At 41.1% G+C, this 17,335-nt stretch overlaps 1 protein-coding gene across 1 annotated transcript in view; it reads left to right on the top strand.

The window, feature by feature from the left end:
- Positions 1–1,438: 1,438 nt before the first annotated feature.
- Positions 1,439–17,335, top strand: part of BANK1 (B cell scaffold protein with ankyrin repeats 1) — a 172,865-nt gene continuing 156,968 nt past the window's right edge. Inside the window, exon 1 of the mRNA XM_081924246.1 lies at positions 1,439–1,611. Coding sequence (XP_081780372.1) covers positions 1,596–1,611 — 16 coding nt within the window. The 5' untranslated portion in view covers positions 1,439–1,595. The remainder of the gene's footprint in view (positions 1,612–17,335) is intronic.

The following is a 17,335-nucleotide window of genomic DNA, read 5'->3' on the forward strand; positions in this document are numbered from 1 at the left end:
GGATTGTGGTAATTGTAGTTCAGCAACAGCTGGAGCATCAAAGGTTCCCAACACCTGCTTAAAAGGAAGCAAGGTCCGCTGAACTCAGTGGGACTTACTGCTAAGTGACATTTAGGACTGGGCTACAGAGGCACAGTTGGCTGTAAAATTGGATCAATTCAGCTGCAAACCCAAAGGCCTAAAACTTCAGGGTCTCCAATCATGCAGTCAGTACCTACCTACCTACAGTCTGCCTGGCAGTTGGCTTCATTCACACATCGCACTGGACATAATATTCCAAGGGCATTTGCACTATAGTTTTGTACAATGGCATTCTGATATTGGCAGCAGTTTTATTCTCAGATCCTTTCTTAATGAAACCACTTAATTCTTAGCACATATAAAATGTAAGGAGGAGGTCTTGCTTCATGTATATATATGCAGGAGCAAGACCTGCAGTAGTCCATTGCCTGATCCCTCCTCACACAGTACATCTTTAACCCATTGTTGATAATGCCTGATAGTGTCTCTTTTAGGTTTTCAGGCCATTTCCATCCCTACTTGGAGATAATAGGGACTGAACCTGGATAAAAAAGCAGATGCGCTACCGGTGATCCAGGGCCCTTCCCCAATACAGAAGTAATATGCTTCCTAGAAGCTGATTTCTTAAGCATGTATCTCCTCTATTCCCATTTCAACATAGTGAATTAATATAAGGTATAATAGCCTGGAGGTGCTAAATCATTATGATTTTGAACACCTTCTAAGGCAGAGCATTAAAATTGCATGGCTGAGATAAAGATCCTTTTCTACAGGAGGGAAGACGTCCAAAGTCCCATTCAGACTTTGTGCTCTTTAAAACATTTTGAATAATGCAACATGTTGAATTTCTGGGATTAATGAAACCCGTAACCTGTAACCTAGATGATGATCACATTAGCCTTCACTGACCTTGTGCCCTGTAGATGTTTTGGTCTACAGCTTCCATCATCCTTGAGCACTAGCCATGCTGACTGGGGCTAATGGAAGTTGTTGTTAGCATCTGTCTATCTGTCTCGAGAGACAATGGAGTGTGACTCCAGGGGTGAAGGCAAACCGCTGTGTTAACAGCACCAGAGTGACCTCCTCAGGGTACAAGCCTGTGTGCGTGGAGGTCCTGGGCTGTGCAGGCAACAAGATCCCCCTCTCGGTCTCTTTGAAGTGGTCCAAAGGAAAGCAGAACAATACGTTTGGCACCAACTTGGCCATAGGATTTGCTGAAGAGGCGTACAATGTGCCACCCAACTGCCAGCAATGATGGTTATCACAAATACACACATTTGTACATCCTTGATATGGGCGTTGGGAGGAAGCCCAACAAACCAACAGTGTGTGAGGCTCTCTGGAGAGTGATTCACTTCTGCAGTGAAGCAAACTTCCCCTTGAGGAGTCAGGAAGTGAAGCACCGGTTGATAGGAGCTGCATCAGTTCAGCTTCTGTACCCTGTACTTAGTGGAGAAACCTCATAGCAAGCCTTTCCAGGCATCTTCTTTGGCAGAGCTGCTCTGGGTCTGCTTCTGCCTCCACCTGCTCTTCAGAGAGGGAGGGATAAGGTCTCACCCACCACGGGGACAACAATGGCTGCAAATTCAGGTGGGTGCTGCTGCTAGTGCAATATAAGCCTATGCATTGAGATGGAGGGGAGGCAATGTTTACTAGGAAGTAAATCCCATTGAATTCAGTGGTACTTGCTTCCAATAAAATCTTTTTCAGATACTATTATTCTTCATGGTTTCTAGGAATAGATATATTTATGAATTTCCATTCCCTCCATTTCTAATTCTCCCAATCTCAGATTCGGTTATCTACATTTATGTAGCAATTTGTGAATTTTGATTATGAAAATTCACCAGCATTTTTGTGTGAATTTCTTCCAATCAACACATACACAATTTCACCTAATATAAAGCATTTTTAAATATTAGTTTTACTAATGTATGCATTTATGTGCACTCTTTAAACTAGTTTTATGCATTTGTGCATTTTTGTACACATTATGTGGCTGTAGAACAGCAGTGCAAATTTCAAAGCATGGCAGTGTTTGGTTGGCATCTTGTTTCAGAAAGTGTGAATTAAGTTCCCCTTTAAATGTGAACTTAATCAAATTTCTCCTCCATCCCTAAGTACCTGAACCTCGCTCCATGGTGGGGTGGGGTGTGGGGAGAGGATGCTCCTCTGGACTTTCCAGTAAGGAAAATAGTGATGGAGATACTACCCTTGCTGGTACCTTCCCCGGGAAAATCAGAGGCTCACTATGTCAGGTTCCTACTGGAAGACTGGACAAATGCTAGAACATTAGCAGTGGCAAAGTTTTTATTGGTGGTTGCAAGAACAAATGATCCTTATATTCTAAACAAAATGCTTGTTTAACCTGGAGGTAGGCTGTATGAGTTGTGTATTGTTTTGTAATGATTTGTTTGGTCTCTGGACAGTAATAAAGATTGATTGATTGATTGATTGATTGATGGTGATAAAGGCATTAGATTAATGCTGTTTGGAGGTATAATTTGGCTTCCTGAGAGCTACCGGCTGCCCCTACTGTATGTGCCCAACTAGAAATACAAGCGGTGTCAAGGTGCAGTTGGGAAATAAATAAACCACTGACCCTTCATCCATCACTCCAATCTCATAGTGGTCCTCCAAAGAAAATGCACTGGTGACGATGACATTAAAGACAGAAATTGGAAGAGAAAGGACAAAAAAGGGACAGCTGTGATGCCAAGAGATAATAACCTCTGCCAGATATTTTCCAATACTGTAGTCCTTTTCTGATTGCACATTTTTTGGCAGTTTAAACATATGTATTTAAAGATGTATTCTTAAGAGAAAACACACACACACTTAAATACATATTAAAACACACTTTAAAAAGGTATTTTGAGTTCTTTTTCAAAATGGCAGATTGTTGTGGATATGGAAGGAATGAAAAGATGGGTGAAAATTTTGAAAATGACACAGGTAGGAAACAGATTCACCCATCACCAGTCAATTCAGAGTACTTGAAGAAATACAAATATTTTCCACTTTCTTGACACTATGAGTGCAATAATGAATGGAAGTGAATTGGACAGAGATGATTAAGGTGCTGATGTTAAGCTGGGATTTGGCCGATTTGCTGGCTCCTCAGACACTTAGTGAATAGTTCTGACAGGATCCATTTTGCCTATTTAGGGCTCTCTGTGCACCACAGAGCAGTCTTCACAAACTGGTCTCCTCTCGATATTTTTGACTACAACTCCCAGCAGCCCTAGCCAGCATACTGTGCTGGCTGGGGCAGATGGGAGTCATTGTCCAAAACTTCTAGAGGGCACCAAGTTTTTGCTGAAGGCTTCCATAGAGGTTGTGGCGACAGCTAAATAGATCTTCCTTTCCCAGGGTTTTTGAAAAACCTAAGGCCAAAGAGACCTCACACCTGCATTAGACTGTGCTAGATTGTTAGCAGTAAGCCATCTCTTTCCCTTCTTTGCTCTGGAGGTGAAATGGTGTCTTGGACACCTGAAATATATATTGATGGGACACACTCAATTTTTGTGATTGTTGTTTGCTTTGAACTTTTTTGTGTTGCATTTTAAATGGTTGACATTCGCTCTGGGTGGGTAAGACAGGTTAATAATAATAATATCACCCATGTATCCATTTTGACTGTGCTACAATAAACATTGCAAGGCAGTCTTGCGTACAAGCACCCCAAAGTACAATTATCACAGTGTTCCACATTTTCAAAACCACAATTCAGGACATAGTAATTTGCATTCTTACTAAATGTGAATCCTTTCAGTTTCAAAAATGTTCATGTGATGCACCTTTTCAGTGACACTGTAGCCACAAGGGAACTGCTTTCCCATAAGCAGCTCTTCTGCTGCACAAGAGTGATATTTTAAAAACTGAGTCATGTGGCGGAGGCCAATTATTTGGATATTCTCCATAGAAAAAGAATCTCCATCATTCTGTAATTAGCAATTCTGTTCAATATCCGGTAGCCTGTAGGTTCAGCCCACACAGTCAATAAGATCCAGATTCCAATGGTCAATTGGGCTCCTGGAGAGATGACAGAGCATTAGGCTCTAAGGCAGAGGCCTGCCCAGGGGCATAGGAAGGGATGTGTGGAGGTGTGGTTCGCCCCGGGTGCCACCCCGACGGGGGTGACAAAATGGCCGGCAGCACTGACTGCAGGGCCTGTAGCACACATGAGCCACACATCTCAGAACCCACGGGCTCCGCACTGTCTGCTCGCTGGCTGCCTCCCCTCCAGCTGTAGGGCGGTTGAGGCCCCACAGCGCACCCCATCCTGTCCCTCCCTAAGGGTCCCATAGGGATGGCATGGGGCGTGTGGCACCCCTAGGGAAGGCACAGGCCGTACCATCCCTATGTTGGTTTCTGCTTTCTTCTCTGTGCAGCAAAGTGCTTGTCACGAGACAGGTTGTTTACATTCCACAGAGTCTGTACTGTTGGGTTTCTCACGGGAATGGAGACTGGATGTGACGTACACTGGTTTCCTGTTTTTCACTGTTCTTTGCAGTTTCAGTTTGTGATTCTCTCCGTGCTTTTGAGGAGAGATGACGCTTTCTCTGCTCCGGCAGAGGGAAAATGTTTTTCTGTAACTTACCAGCTTTGAACTGTAAATAAAGTAGTATAGAGCATGTTGGCACATATTTCTCATCATTCCGCTGTGCACTGGACACTGCTTATCTCCAACACCCTATGGGCGCCGCTCCCCGCCCCTGGGCACGCTGCCCCAGGTGCCCCAAAGGCTTCCTCCACCGCTGGGCCTACCACTTTTTGAAAGAGGTGGAGCCTGAGAGCGGGTTCGCAATGTCAAAGCATCAAAGACTTTAGTCTGGTCTGAAGCATTACCAGAGCAAGTTGCTCACTGGCAGATCTCCTTGCTGTTCTGTGCCCACTGCACTCTTCTTCAAGAACTGAAGAGGCTAGGATCACATTTTAAGGGCTCTCGAATGAAGCTCAAGGGCAACTTTTTGAAATGTGAAAGTGACACTTGCCCTGTGCTTTTTGACTGTCCCTCGAGCACCCACTTTAAATTGGAGATATACATTCCTTGGCTTTTAGTTGGAGTTATTTACTGATCATGCTTCAGACATTTAACTTTAAAACCCTCTCCATAAGCCTCAGAATGATAGGGCAGGCAACGTTGTCCTTGGCTTTGTGCCAGGCCATTGTCCCAAGAATTTGGCTCTTTGGCTCCTTTATCAACAGGGATCCTTGAAAGTTATCTGGAGTGAAGTCATCAGAATTAACCTTTCAGCAAAAGAGTTATAACAGAAGGCTTTTAAAAGAGAATACTTTCATTAAGTAGGCAGTCTCTAAGGACAAATGGCTATAATGTTTCCTTAAACTAAATGAATATAACTGGCATTAATGAATAACAGTGTGACTTTAACCTAAAGTGAGTATTATTGCACATTTATAGTGCAGAAGAATGAGTTATTTGTCCCCGGGCTGAGTCTGTCCAGTCCAGCCACCAGACTCGAAATAGGCAATCATCACATGAATGCAAAACACAGTTGCCTTTCTCACTTACTTCTAAGGCTGAGACAATGTCTCTTTAAAAACTGTGTGGGAAAGGCCTCATTGCCTATGATTTGGATGGGCACACTCGTTTCTCTTCATAGCTTTTGAGGATTTTTGAAAGCTTCGAAAACCTGGGAAACCCTGTCCATTAATCAGAGGCAATATATTCAGATAGGTTCTCAATACCTTCAAGAAATGCATGCAAGGGCTCATGGGATTGCACAAGCTAAGCCTGTCCCTCCAGGTACTATGGTCATCCTCTTCTTGCCACACATTTGGCACATGTGAGGGGGGACTCTGTGTAGGGGTGTTCCAACGTGTGTTTGTAGAATTATTGCCCATAAGAAATCTAAGATCTGCCCTGATGTATCAAAACATGCATAGAGCTCCTTCTGATGCATGCTAAATGTGACACTGGCAGGGCCCATGATCCCCTCATATCTTTGGGGAAGCCTCTGAAACCCCCTACATGACAATGATGTCCCCATGACATCATTTTCCATTTCTATAAAAAACAATGGCTTCTCTCTAGTCTGGAGCAAATTTCATCCAGTATTTTTTTATTACATGTTGCAATTATGAGAACGTGTCAAATTAAAGATTTCCTGTACTGATAGCTTTCCTAAGGATAAGTAACACACAGTCCCATACTCTGCATATTTATTTTATGCAAATGTAAATGTTCAAAAAGACAATGGCAAGGCTTAGGATTGATGAAAATGTTGATTTTGTTTTCTTTCAATTCGTTATTTTTTCAATCTTATATTATTCACTCCTCCACATTTCCACATCAGTGCAATTTATTTACTTACTAACAAAGTCCTCACGAAAATTTGTCAATATTTTTGTGTGAATTTCTCCTACTACATGCATTTTGCTATTTCTCCTATTATACACAATATAGCTTTTTATGAGGTCATTTCCCCTACTTTAATGCAGTTTTGTATGTTATTTTCACTAATATATGCATTATTATAGCATATTATAGTATATCTGTTTGGGTACATGAAATCTGCAGAAGTTTTAGCTGGAGAACTGCACTGCAAAATTTGGATGTGTGAATTTTGAAAGACAGATGTGTATCAGAAAAATGTGGATTTTATAAATTCACCTTCAACTGTGAAGTGAATCAAATCCTCACCACCATCCCTAGTAGAGGGCATCTGGTTTGGAAACACTAGTGGTTCAGCCATAGGGCTATTTTGCACTTGGCTGTGTGGTACATGGACCCCAGGGACCTAGTAAATAAGCAAAGGAGATCCTGAAAGCCTGAAGTCTGCCCATGCCTGGAGTATAGGATTGTAGCCTAACAATGCAATCCTATACATGGATTGCATACTCAATAGCAAGTCCTGGTTCATTCAATTGTCTCTGTAATTTTGGTACAACTGAATGTGCTCTGTAAATAAATCCAAAGCATACATAATGACTCATCTTTTATGACATCCATCTTCAGTTCACATGAGAGGCAATGACAGAATACTTCACTAATGGTTATGCCACACTTGAGTTACTGCTTCTCACCACCTTCATGAAGATAAATGTCATAATTGCAACAGCCAGACATCAGACTTACCTTGTTTTGTATTGTTTTTCAACCTAGAAACATAGTCACAATTTTAAAAAGTCGGTAATTAAAATTCAGATGTTTAACTGTTTTAATCTACATCTTGAAACAGAAGTCCAGAGTGTTTAGCATGCCCTGAATCAGGGATAGGAAATAACTCAGGATGCTAACTTTTGGAATGCTGCATAAATGGAGAACCATGACTCTCCAGACATTGTTGGACTATGATTCCCATCATCCCTATCCACTGATGAGGCTGATGGGAGTTGTAGTAAAAAAATGTCACTCCCATTCATGTAGCTGCATAGCTCCATTGTTGCTCCCATCCTGGTCTGGGTACAGCTAGAAACCTTGGCTCAACCTCATTGTGTACTTGCATAACACAAAAGGAACATTAGACCTTTAGCAAGGTGTGTGCAAGATGTGGGCTATACTTTCCCTGCAATCTGGCCCATTGTATGGAAGGAAGCGAGCACACACTACTCCTCCCTTTTCACCCAATGCACCAACTCTGCCTTTGCATTTCCAAACATGGAAATGGAGTGTTCAAATGCCACCTGCACTGTGCCAACACAGAGATGAAAATCTCACGGCTGATTTCCAAGCAGCCATTTTCTCCTAGGTGGTTCCTATGTGAATCCTAGGCGATTCAGACATTCCGTTCCCACAGGTACACCTGGGGATGGTGTCAGCAGACATGGACTGTTGGATGGGCTGTGTACACCTTCTCCACTCCATCAAGTGGACCAGAAATGAGATGTATTCTCCGTTCTGGCTCTATGTAAAACTGGAGTTGGGATGAAACATATGCTATTCACACACTTGCTTTGACCAGATTCCAAGAATTACGCAGGCACTGGAAACAGCTATGTGGAAACAGGAACTAAAACTCAACTGTATGAACTCAGCCATTTCTATGTAGCACTGGAGATCAGATGCACACTCCTCTGTCTGCAAAAACTGCCCTAGTTATCTGAATGGAAGTCACTGACTTAAACCTGTACCTGTTCAAAGTTCTGAAGAGGGCTCCTTTCAGATTTACCATTTGAAGTCTACAGTGTTTACTGTATCATGCAAGGCACAAGTGATTTTTCTTTTTAAAAAGTTGTGAATTAGAAAACAAAATAATAACACAATAAAACAAAATAAAATTATGCTCTCTTGGGAGAATAATAAACCCAGTTTCAAAATGGTTGTGCATTAATAACGGAAAGAATATGGAAATGTGTGAGAAATTCTTACTTTACTTCAAACACTGCACATTTTATCTTAGGACTTCTGTGTTCTGTGTCATTCTAACCTCAAAAGGAAGGTCAATTCCTGTGGGTTGGTGTGTGTGTGTGTGTATGTGTGTGTGTGTGTGTGTGGAGGGAGAGATAGAGATGTCGCCATCCTCCAACTTTCTGTGTTACTGGAAGTAGGAAACACAATGCATGCTTTTAAATTAGCCCTATTAGAGATATATTGTTTGAGACGCCTGAGGATGGAAATGCCCCAATATCTTTAGCTCTCTGATCACAGACTGATTTGAAATCTTTTATCAGTGCTTATTAAGAGTCACAATTTACTGCTTTGATTTTCTGTAGATTACCTGTCTGGGTGTAATGAATAGATATGTTCATTATATGGCTGAGTTCCAGAGAATGACCTCAATAATGCACACGAGAAACAACATTAGTTATCAAATAGCTTTCTAAAATTGATCTCTTCATCAAAAAAATCATTTAAATTAGAAGTTTAGTATTCTGAGATACAATTAAACTACTATATACCTTAGAGAGGTACAATTTCCAGAGCTCTCGGGGAAGAGGGATTGATTGTTAAACCACTCAGAGAACTGTAGCTCTGTGAGAATAGGAGTTTCTTATGAATGCTCATTGTGAAATATTTTAATTATGTTTGCTCATTGTAATTTCCTAGAACCTAAGTCTGATGTCAGAAAAGATCTGATACAAGACAAGATTTAGAATTCATAATCATAAATGCAAATAGTCTCCTTAAAATTCACAAGCTATAATGTCATGCTTCCAATAATTGTACAATTATCCCCTTTCTACGTGCTTCATCTTGGAAAATCCAGTGGTTTCACTGCATGAATAGCTGGCTCTACAGTAGCCCCACATATGTCAGACCCTCTAAGTGTCCCTATTTTCCAGGGATGTCCCTGATTTAGAGAAGCCATTCCAGTTTCTGATTTGATCCTGGAATGTCATGCTTTTCCTTAGGATGTCCCTGTTTTCATTGGAGAAATGTTGGAGGGTATGGAATTATCCAACACGCCCCCCCCCAGCCATATGAAGGCAATCCTATATAAGAAAGTTTTTTAAAATGTTTAATGTTTTATTATGTGGCTGGGGAAACCCAACCAGATGGGCAGTGTATAAGTAATAAAATAATAAAATAAGAATTATGCTTTTATATGTGTTGGAAGCTGCCCAGAATGGCTGGGGCTACCCAGTAAGATGCATGTGAGGTATAAATAGTAAAATTATCATTATTGAAAGGGATGTCCCTATTTTCATTAGAGAAATGTTGGAGGGTATGATATGTAAAGAGGATTTTAATTAACCAGCTGCTACAGTGTTTGCTAAGGAGCAACCCTTGGTCTGTTAAACTCTTAATGACTTGTTGTCATGGTGGGAATGGATTGGGATAGTCAGATTCAATCCCTAAGTTATTCACAATTTCATCTCTAAAACCAGGCTAATCATTTGCCCCCCCCCAAGTCATAATTATGTAATAAAAAAAAGAAGCTAGCTGTTTAAAATTAAGACACAACCAATAAAAGAAACAAAAAAAAAGTCTCAAAGAAAATAGGGCTTCCAATGCTATCTCTAAGTGTCAGAGTTTGAATTGTTCTCTTGTAGCTGCTTTCAGAAAATTTGTCTTGGTTTCAAGCTTTCATGACAGAAAAATAAAAAAGTCGTGTCAGTGGTTCTCAGGTGGTGGAAACGATAATTATAACAAATGTTTGTTTGCTGATTTACTCAAACCAAGGTTCTGGCCCACTGTCTCTAATAAAAAACTTGCTTTCTGCATTTGTAGCTCTGTAATCTTATTGCTGAAGGCTTTCAACCAGTTCTGTTCACAGATCAAGATTAACCAATTTTAGAAAGACTGAATCTAATTTTTACTAGAATTCATCGGCTGCAACTCGAAATGACTGAAGTGGGAAGAATATATTTTCTGTGGAAGCATTCAAGGCAGCTGCTATATATGTTAGCTTTGAAATAATATTCTTTTCTGCTAAGAGTACATTCAGTAGAGTTTGGATATGTCTATGCATTTGCTTCATTTATTGCTGATTTTTCAGACTAACTATAGTAGGAATCAATCATCCAATCTTTTCCATCTACTTCACCCTCGAGACAATAAATTCCCGAAAGCGATAGCAATAGGGTTGTATGCATGTTGCATAATGTGCCACACCAGTGAGTTTCTGTACTGGGGCTACTCATGCTTTGCATTTACATTTTGCATTTACAGGATGTGGCTGAAGTCCCTTCAAAAGTATTTACAAATGTGGAACAACATAGATAAATTAAAGCCCAGGAACACTGCTCAAATGCATCACTGGACAATGACAAGAATTTATATTGGTAGAGGTGGTTTTCAGTCAAGATGAGAAAATGACAAAAACAAGCTAGGACGGATACCAAAGCATAAACAAGGATTCTATCTTACCTGGAAAAAAATGTGACTAGTGGCAAGTTCATTATCAGCATTTCCCAGTAACCTTCACGATTCAAGCAGAAGCCAGAAAACAATTAGAACCCAGCAAAGATAAACCAGAAGAGTACCTAAATAAGTACAATGTTTCCTGTTAAGATGATTAAAATCAATCAGAAGATGAGCATTACCTGGAACAGGTCTAGGAACTAAAGTTTGCAACAGCCTGTGCTAACTTCAGTTGTATCACTGTGGCCAGAAGGAATATTGCACTTAGTATCTTACAGTCCAGAATTTACTATCTAGAAGTTACCAGTTTCTCTTCCCTTTCTTTCCACCGACTGTATATATCTCAATGACTGAGCCACTCTGCTTCCATCCAGATTCTGTGCTGCCATCTTAGGCAAGTTGTTTTTCATACAGCCAAAAATATATCTACTATAACTACATTTCAGTATACAATTGTACTGATGAGCCACACTTAGCAAGCCACAATAAATGTAATACTGGTCTGAAATATCCCTGGATGCCTCATGGTGTTAGTTTTGTTTTTCCCTGAACTGAATATACAGAAAGGGCACTACAGTGGTAGTAGCAATGGCGGCTGGTGCCCATTGGGACTATAGAGGTAGAATGCAGGGAAATCAGCAGCAGATGAAGCCAGAGCCAATGACAGGCAGAACCAATTAATTCAAGTTTTGTCCCCATCCTCCCTGCTGTGTCCTACAAGGGGAAACAGAGACTAAGGAAGAAGAGGAAATTGACAGCCAATGCCACATCTTGAACAGCTTGAAAGAAAGAAGGCAAATAGTTGGATGCTGTCTGGAGGCAGGCAGAGGTTGGTGGGCTGTGACACATTTGCCCTAATACAGTGGTGCCTCGCAAGACGAAATTAATTCGTTCCACGAATTTTTTCGTCTAGCGAATTTTTCGTCTTGCGAAGCACGAAATCCCATAGGAATGCATTGAAAATCAATTAATGCGTTCCTATGGTCAAAAAAAGTCCAAACAAAGCCAAATTTGGTACAACAAGAGTTTATTAAGTGCTCTTTAAAGTCACACATACTGTAAAGAGCATTTCAAAATTCAAACCCAGAATTTTTTTAAAAAAACAGCAGAGTGGCCCAATGGTCACAGAAAATCATAAAAATGCAGGGGGGGAAATCACAAGCTTCCAGATTCTTGCAAACCCCTCCCCAACTGTTCCCCCAGCCACCCAGCACACAGAAATTCAAATCCAGAATTTTTTGTAAAAAAAACAGCAGAGTGGCCCAATGGTCACAGAAAATCATAAAAATGCAGAAAAAAACACACAAGCTTCCAGATTCTTGCAAACCCCTCCCCAACACCAAGTCCTTGAATTCCAAACACCCCAACCCAAAATCCAACCCCCCCAAAAAAGTTTTAAAAGCTTAACTTACTAAATGGCTGCAAAAGAAGTTTTGGAAAAGCTTCAAAAATCACCAAAGTCTTTAAAAACCTCAAAAAAGGCTACTATGTACACTGCGTTCTATGAGTTGCTCCTCAAAGTCAAGTCGCAACTGTATTAATGGTGTTAAGAAAAAGGAAACAAACTTGCAAGACGTTTTCGTCTTGCGAAGCAAGCCCATAGGGAAATTCGTCTTGCGAAGCAGCTCAAAAAACGGAAAACCCTTTCGTCTAGCGAGTTTTTCGTCTTGCGAGGCATTCGTCTTGCGGGGCACCACTGTAGATCAGTCTCTACTGGGTAGTAGTGGTACATGTGTGGTTATATCATTTGTATTTGTGCTTTGCTATGTTCATTTAAAGCATCCAAACTGTGCGGGAAAACTCAGGAACCAAGAAGACCAAAACTTCAATAAAGAATGAGGAAAATTTATAATTTACTTGAGAGACCACTGTAAGAAGATGAAAACATTAGCAGGATTGTAATAACACTTGTGATGCAGAAAATATTGTGGACAAAATGGAGAGATATAAAATTTGGATGATGAAATAATATGCAGTTGAAAAGGCTCATAACAGGACCCAGGGAGGGGTAGGTGGGGAGTCTAGAGATTCGGAGAAATCTCTAAATATGGATATGTATTTTGTATTGTAACTCTACACTTGTAAAACCAAATAAGAACTAATTCTTAACAACAACAACAACAACAACAACAACAACAACAACAACAACAATAAAGCATCCAAACTGTGAACTGCTTCCCTGCTGCTGGCTGTTCTCTACTGCTCTGCTCCTACTTGCATGAGATGGTTTGCCTCTATGTGTGCATGCACACAGCTTTGGACCTAATTTGACCTAATATTTGACCTTAACTTTCATAGGCCGTGGTCGAGAGAGATGTTGTTAGCATACACCAGAAGTTGAGCAATGATAGTGCTGAGCGTCCCTGTTTGGGATTTCCACACTTTAGCAGCTGCCACAGAGAAAGCCTTCTCCTGAATTGCAATTTGTTGCACTTCTGAGGGTGGTGGAACTACCAAGAGAGCCCCTAAATCAGAATGGAGGCAGTCTTTCAGCTATTTGGAGCCTAAGGCATTTAGGATGTTAAACACCAATGTGAGCACCTTGAACTGGCCCTGGTCCTAATCTGGCTCACTCACCCACTGGGCACTAGTTACAACAGCAGTTACAGCAGCAGCAACAGCAGCAATGCAAAACAGATTGTGGGATGAACATGCCTCGTTCGGGCCAATCTCAAGTCCCACTTGATGGACGTGTGCCATTGGTGCTGGGATGCAATCATAGTGGCAGTGAGCTAAGTCAGTATCACTTTCATAAGATTAGCCTCTGCAACTCTCTTTCTGCCTTTAGCATGTCAGAAATTTTTCTTCTCATTGCACTGCCATCCTCTGTTTAAAGGAAAATAGTGGCTTAATAAACAAAATCAAACCAAGCAGGAGACCTAATTTTGAAAGGTGTTAACAACTTCATCTAGAATTCATCTAGACCTGCCCTTCCCTCTCATTGGCTACATTACGAAGCAGGGAGAGAGTAGTCCTCAAGACTAGCCTTCTGGTTGTACTTAAATTTTGATTTAATTTAATCAGGGAAGAGTTTGCAGTTTTCATTATCATTCTTGTGCAGATCTAACAGGAAAGTTTCTGCAAGTGTGGAAAATCAAATCAAATAGGGAGATGTCTGCCTTTATATGCAATTTGATCTTCCAAAAGTAATTAACTGATGGAAGAAATTGATATGGTCAAGCCAACACCTATTAAAAGTTTATTATTTTAATGTAAATGGGTAGGGATTAAGATCCATGGCAGAAATCATGGAATCGCATGAAACATTAAAGGTCAAAATAGCTCAGTCAGTAGAGCATGAGATGCTAAATCTCAAAGTTGTGTGTTTGAGCCCCATGTTGGGCAGAAGATTCCTGCATTGTAGAGGGTTGGACTAGATGACCCTTGACATCCCTTCCAACTCTGTGATTCTGCCTACATGTTATATAAAATGTATAGTGTGCGAACATGTTGCCAGAGCTTTAAAATATTGAATGTGAATGTTCCAAGGCAATTTAAATGGAGCCTTCACACTGTTAAACATGATGATGGACTTACTAGATACAAATAAAGTCTTGTATCCAGTGTAGAAGTTTATATGAAAGTGCCATGGACGTAAGAATTCCAGCTTGTGCCACAAAATAGTATTCTTCTGTCCTCCCCATGCTCCCTAAATCTGTTTTAGGGGTTCCCCTGTCTCTCTGGAGTAGGATTGGGGAGGGCACAGTGGCATGTGTGGGGAGGAGAAAAGGGAAAGTCCTGTTGTGTAAGCGTACATGCTTGTGTTGATGGACACATTGGTTGAATACTGCCCAAACAAATCTAATCTAAACTGAAGCAGCAGTTTAACCCTTCCTTCCCTAGGCATGATCCAAATTTAAATCTCCCCCCCTCCCCCAGTCTAGTGGCAATTAGCATTAGAGACAAAACTCAAATTACTTCCAGTGGGAACTTTTCCCCTAACGCTGATTGCCACATGAATGGATTTTCATTGGGATTGCAGTGGCGGAGAAATGGCTAAACTTATTTTTCATGTGCACTGCAGTCCTGGTGAAAATAATGTCTACAGTTTGTATTAATACTAATGCAAGATAATGACAAATACATATTTGAAACCGCACGTCATTTGACCTTTACTTTGCAGGGCTGCACCAAGGCATTTTGCTGTCTAAGGCGCAGGCAGAAGGGTGCCTCCCCAATTCCATGTACAAAAACTGACCAGACTAGCAGCTTCAAAACTAGCATTGGTATCTCCACTGCACCCGAAAGTAGCATGTTAGCTTAGGAGGGGGGCGCAGAGTGTCTTGTCCATTCTGTGCTCCCAGAAATGTCAGCTCAGGCAGTCACCTCACTCTGCCTAATGATAGGGCCAAATTTCTGAGAGTAGCAAGCTCTGAGGCGAGAACTGTGTCCAGGTGGACACAGATTGGCCTTGGGGTCAGCCGACTAGATGGTCTGGCAGGTTGCTCCTGCCTAAATATATATGTTGGAAACATGTTGTATTCAGAGCACTGTCTATAAGGTTCATGGGTAAGCAGTGTGTGAATGGTGGAAGCAACTAGAAACTCCGGTCCAAGATGCACACACACACCCAGCACCTACTGAAATTCACACAAACTCTTTTTGTCCCAGATTTAAAGCCGGGCCTTCAGCACTGACAATGTGGAACCAAGTCCTAAGCTGACTCCAATTCTATTTCCTAGTCCACAAAGTCAAAACCTACTTGTTGAAAATACACACAGGAAGCATGCCAGGCAGAAAATCCCAAGGACACAATGCACATGAATTATTACACTTTGTAGAGTGTATCAGAGTGCACTTAGTAGTCCTTTCGAGCTGTTCCCTTCCACCCAGTATTGATGACTGTTGGCTGCATAGCCTGTTCTTTAGCTATTTGGTGGGTAATAGGGTTCCCTCTCCATACCACAATTGATCAGTGTTAAAGTCACTTTGAAATCACCACATTTGTTTTCTAGATCCTTGAAAATGGAGAAGGGATGATAGTGCTACCATTTGTGAGATAATCTAACAAGCAGCATGTCTTATGATAAGGGACAACTGTTGAAGGTTAATGGGCCACACAAGAAGCGAGGGAGGTGGTCCCCAAACTAGTGACTATATGAATAATATGGGTTCCACTGTGAACTTTCTGTCTGTATTGCTCTATCTGTGATGCTCCATTCATACAGAGAAGCTGTCACTTGATGTTGCAATACACAAGTGATGGTTGTGAAGTAATGATAATCGAGTGAGCATGCAAGTGTGAATTAGACTTGAGACTTTGGTGAATGGTACCATAAGGATCTCATGCCTTCTCCTGCATCTTTCATTGACTCACCCTCAGTTGCTATCAGAAAATGGGTTGTAGAAAAAGTCTTCTTAATACCACTTATCATGGAATTTACCATTTCCATGGCTGCCGTAAACTGGCTTGATGCCCAGGACTGCACCAGAGACCTTCTGCATGAAAAGCTGATGTTCTACCACTAAACTATAGCACTTTCCCCAGATATGGAATGGCTCAGTTGGTAGAGCATGAGACTGTTAATCTCAGGGTTGTAGGTTTGAGCCACATGTTGAGCAAAAGATTCCTGCATTGCAGGGGGTTGGACTAGTTGAACTTCAGGGTCTCTTCCAACAATTCTGTGGTTCTATGATATGGAAAGCAACCACTGGATGCTTGGAAGTGAATGTGTCCATCTGCACCTCTTTCAACCAGACTAACAGGAAAAGGCAATATTAATCGAGTTACTTTTCTTTTCTATTCATCTTGCATATTCTCTCTGGCTGAGAACCAGGAACTGCACACTATCTAAGGAGGAGGGGAAACAACCTTACTTCTCAACACTATTTTTCATCCAAAAAGTAAACACATGTATGCTTCTAGCATCTCTAGGCTGGTGGACTGTTAGATGGCAAATTCATAAAGCAAAACCGAAATCAATTTAGGGTATGGGTAGAATAACCCAAAGCACTTTAGCAGCGCTCTCGGATAATGGGAAATGATGTGGGTGGGGGGGTCTAAGTCATATGGCTTCAAAGAAATGTGCCACTAATGGAAAGGAAGATGATTAAAGGCTGCTTATAAAACTTCAGAGTGCTCTTAGTAATCAAGCAAGGTGCTGGCTGGAGAACACTGCTTTCTGGAGCCAAGACTGCTGTGTTCTTATGTTGGGAAATTCTTTCTTTAATCTTATAAAAACATGGGTGATTGAGTTTATAGACTTTTTAATGCATGGGAGAAATGCCTATAGCATCATGGTAGAGCATAAGGATGGGTGAGTCTGTGGATTTTGGCTTATCTCAGTTTTTTGTTCCTCCAATCTTAAGAACGGTCTTCCACATTTCCACTTCAGTTTGCAAAAGTTTGTTGTCTTTTTAAAGAGAGCCCTCATGAAATTTCACCATGTGCATATTTTTGTATGCAACTTTGTCCAACGTACACATTTTTGCAAAGTAATTGCTTCCAATATGATGCGTTCTGTATATTATATTTGGTGATATATGCACATTATTGCCTATAGCATCATGGTAGAGCACAGTTTTTTTGTACATATTACTTGG

Source organism: Podarcis melisellensis (genome assembly GCF_964234715.1).
Source record: "Podarcis melisellensis genome assembly, chromosome: 9".
Taxonomy (NCBI): Eukaryota; Metazoa; Chordata; class Lepidosauria; order Squamata; family Lacertidae; genus Podarcis; species Podarcis melisellensis.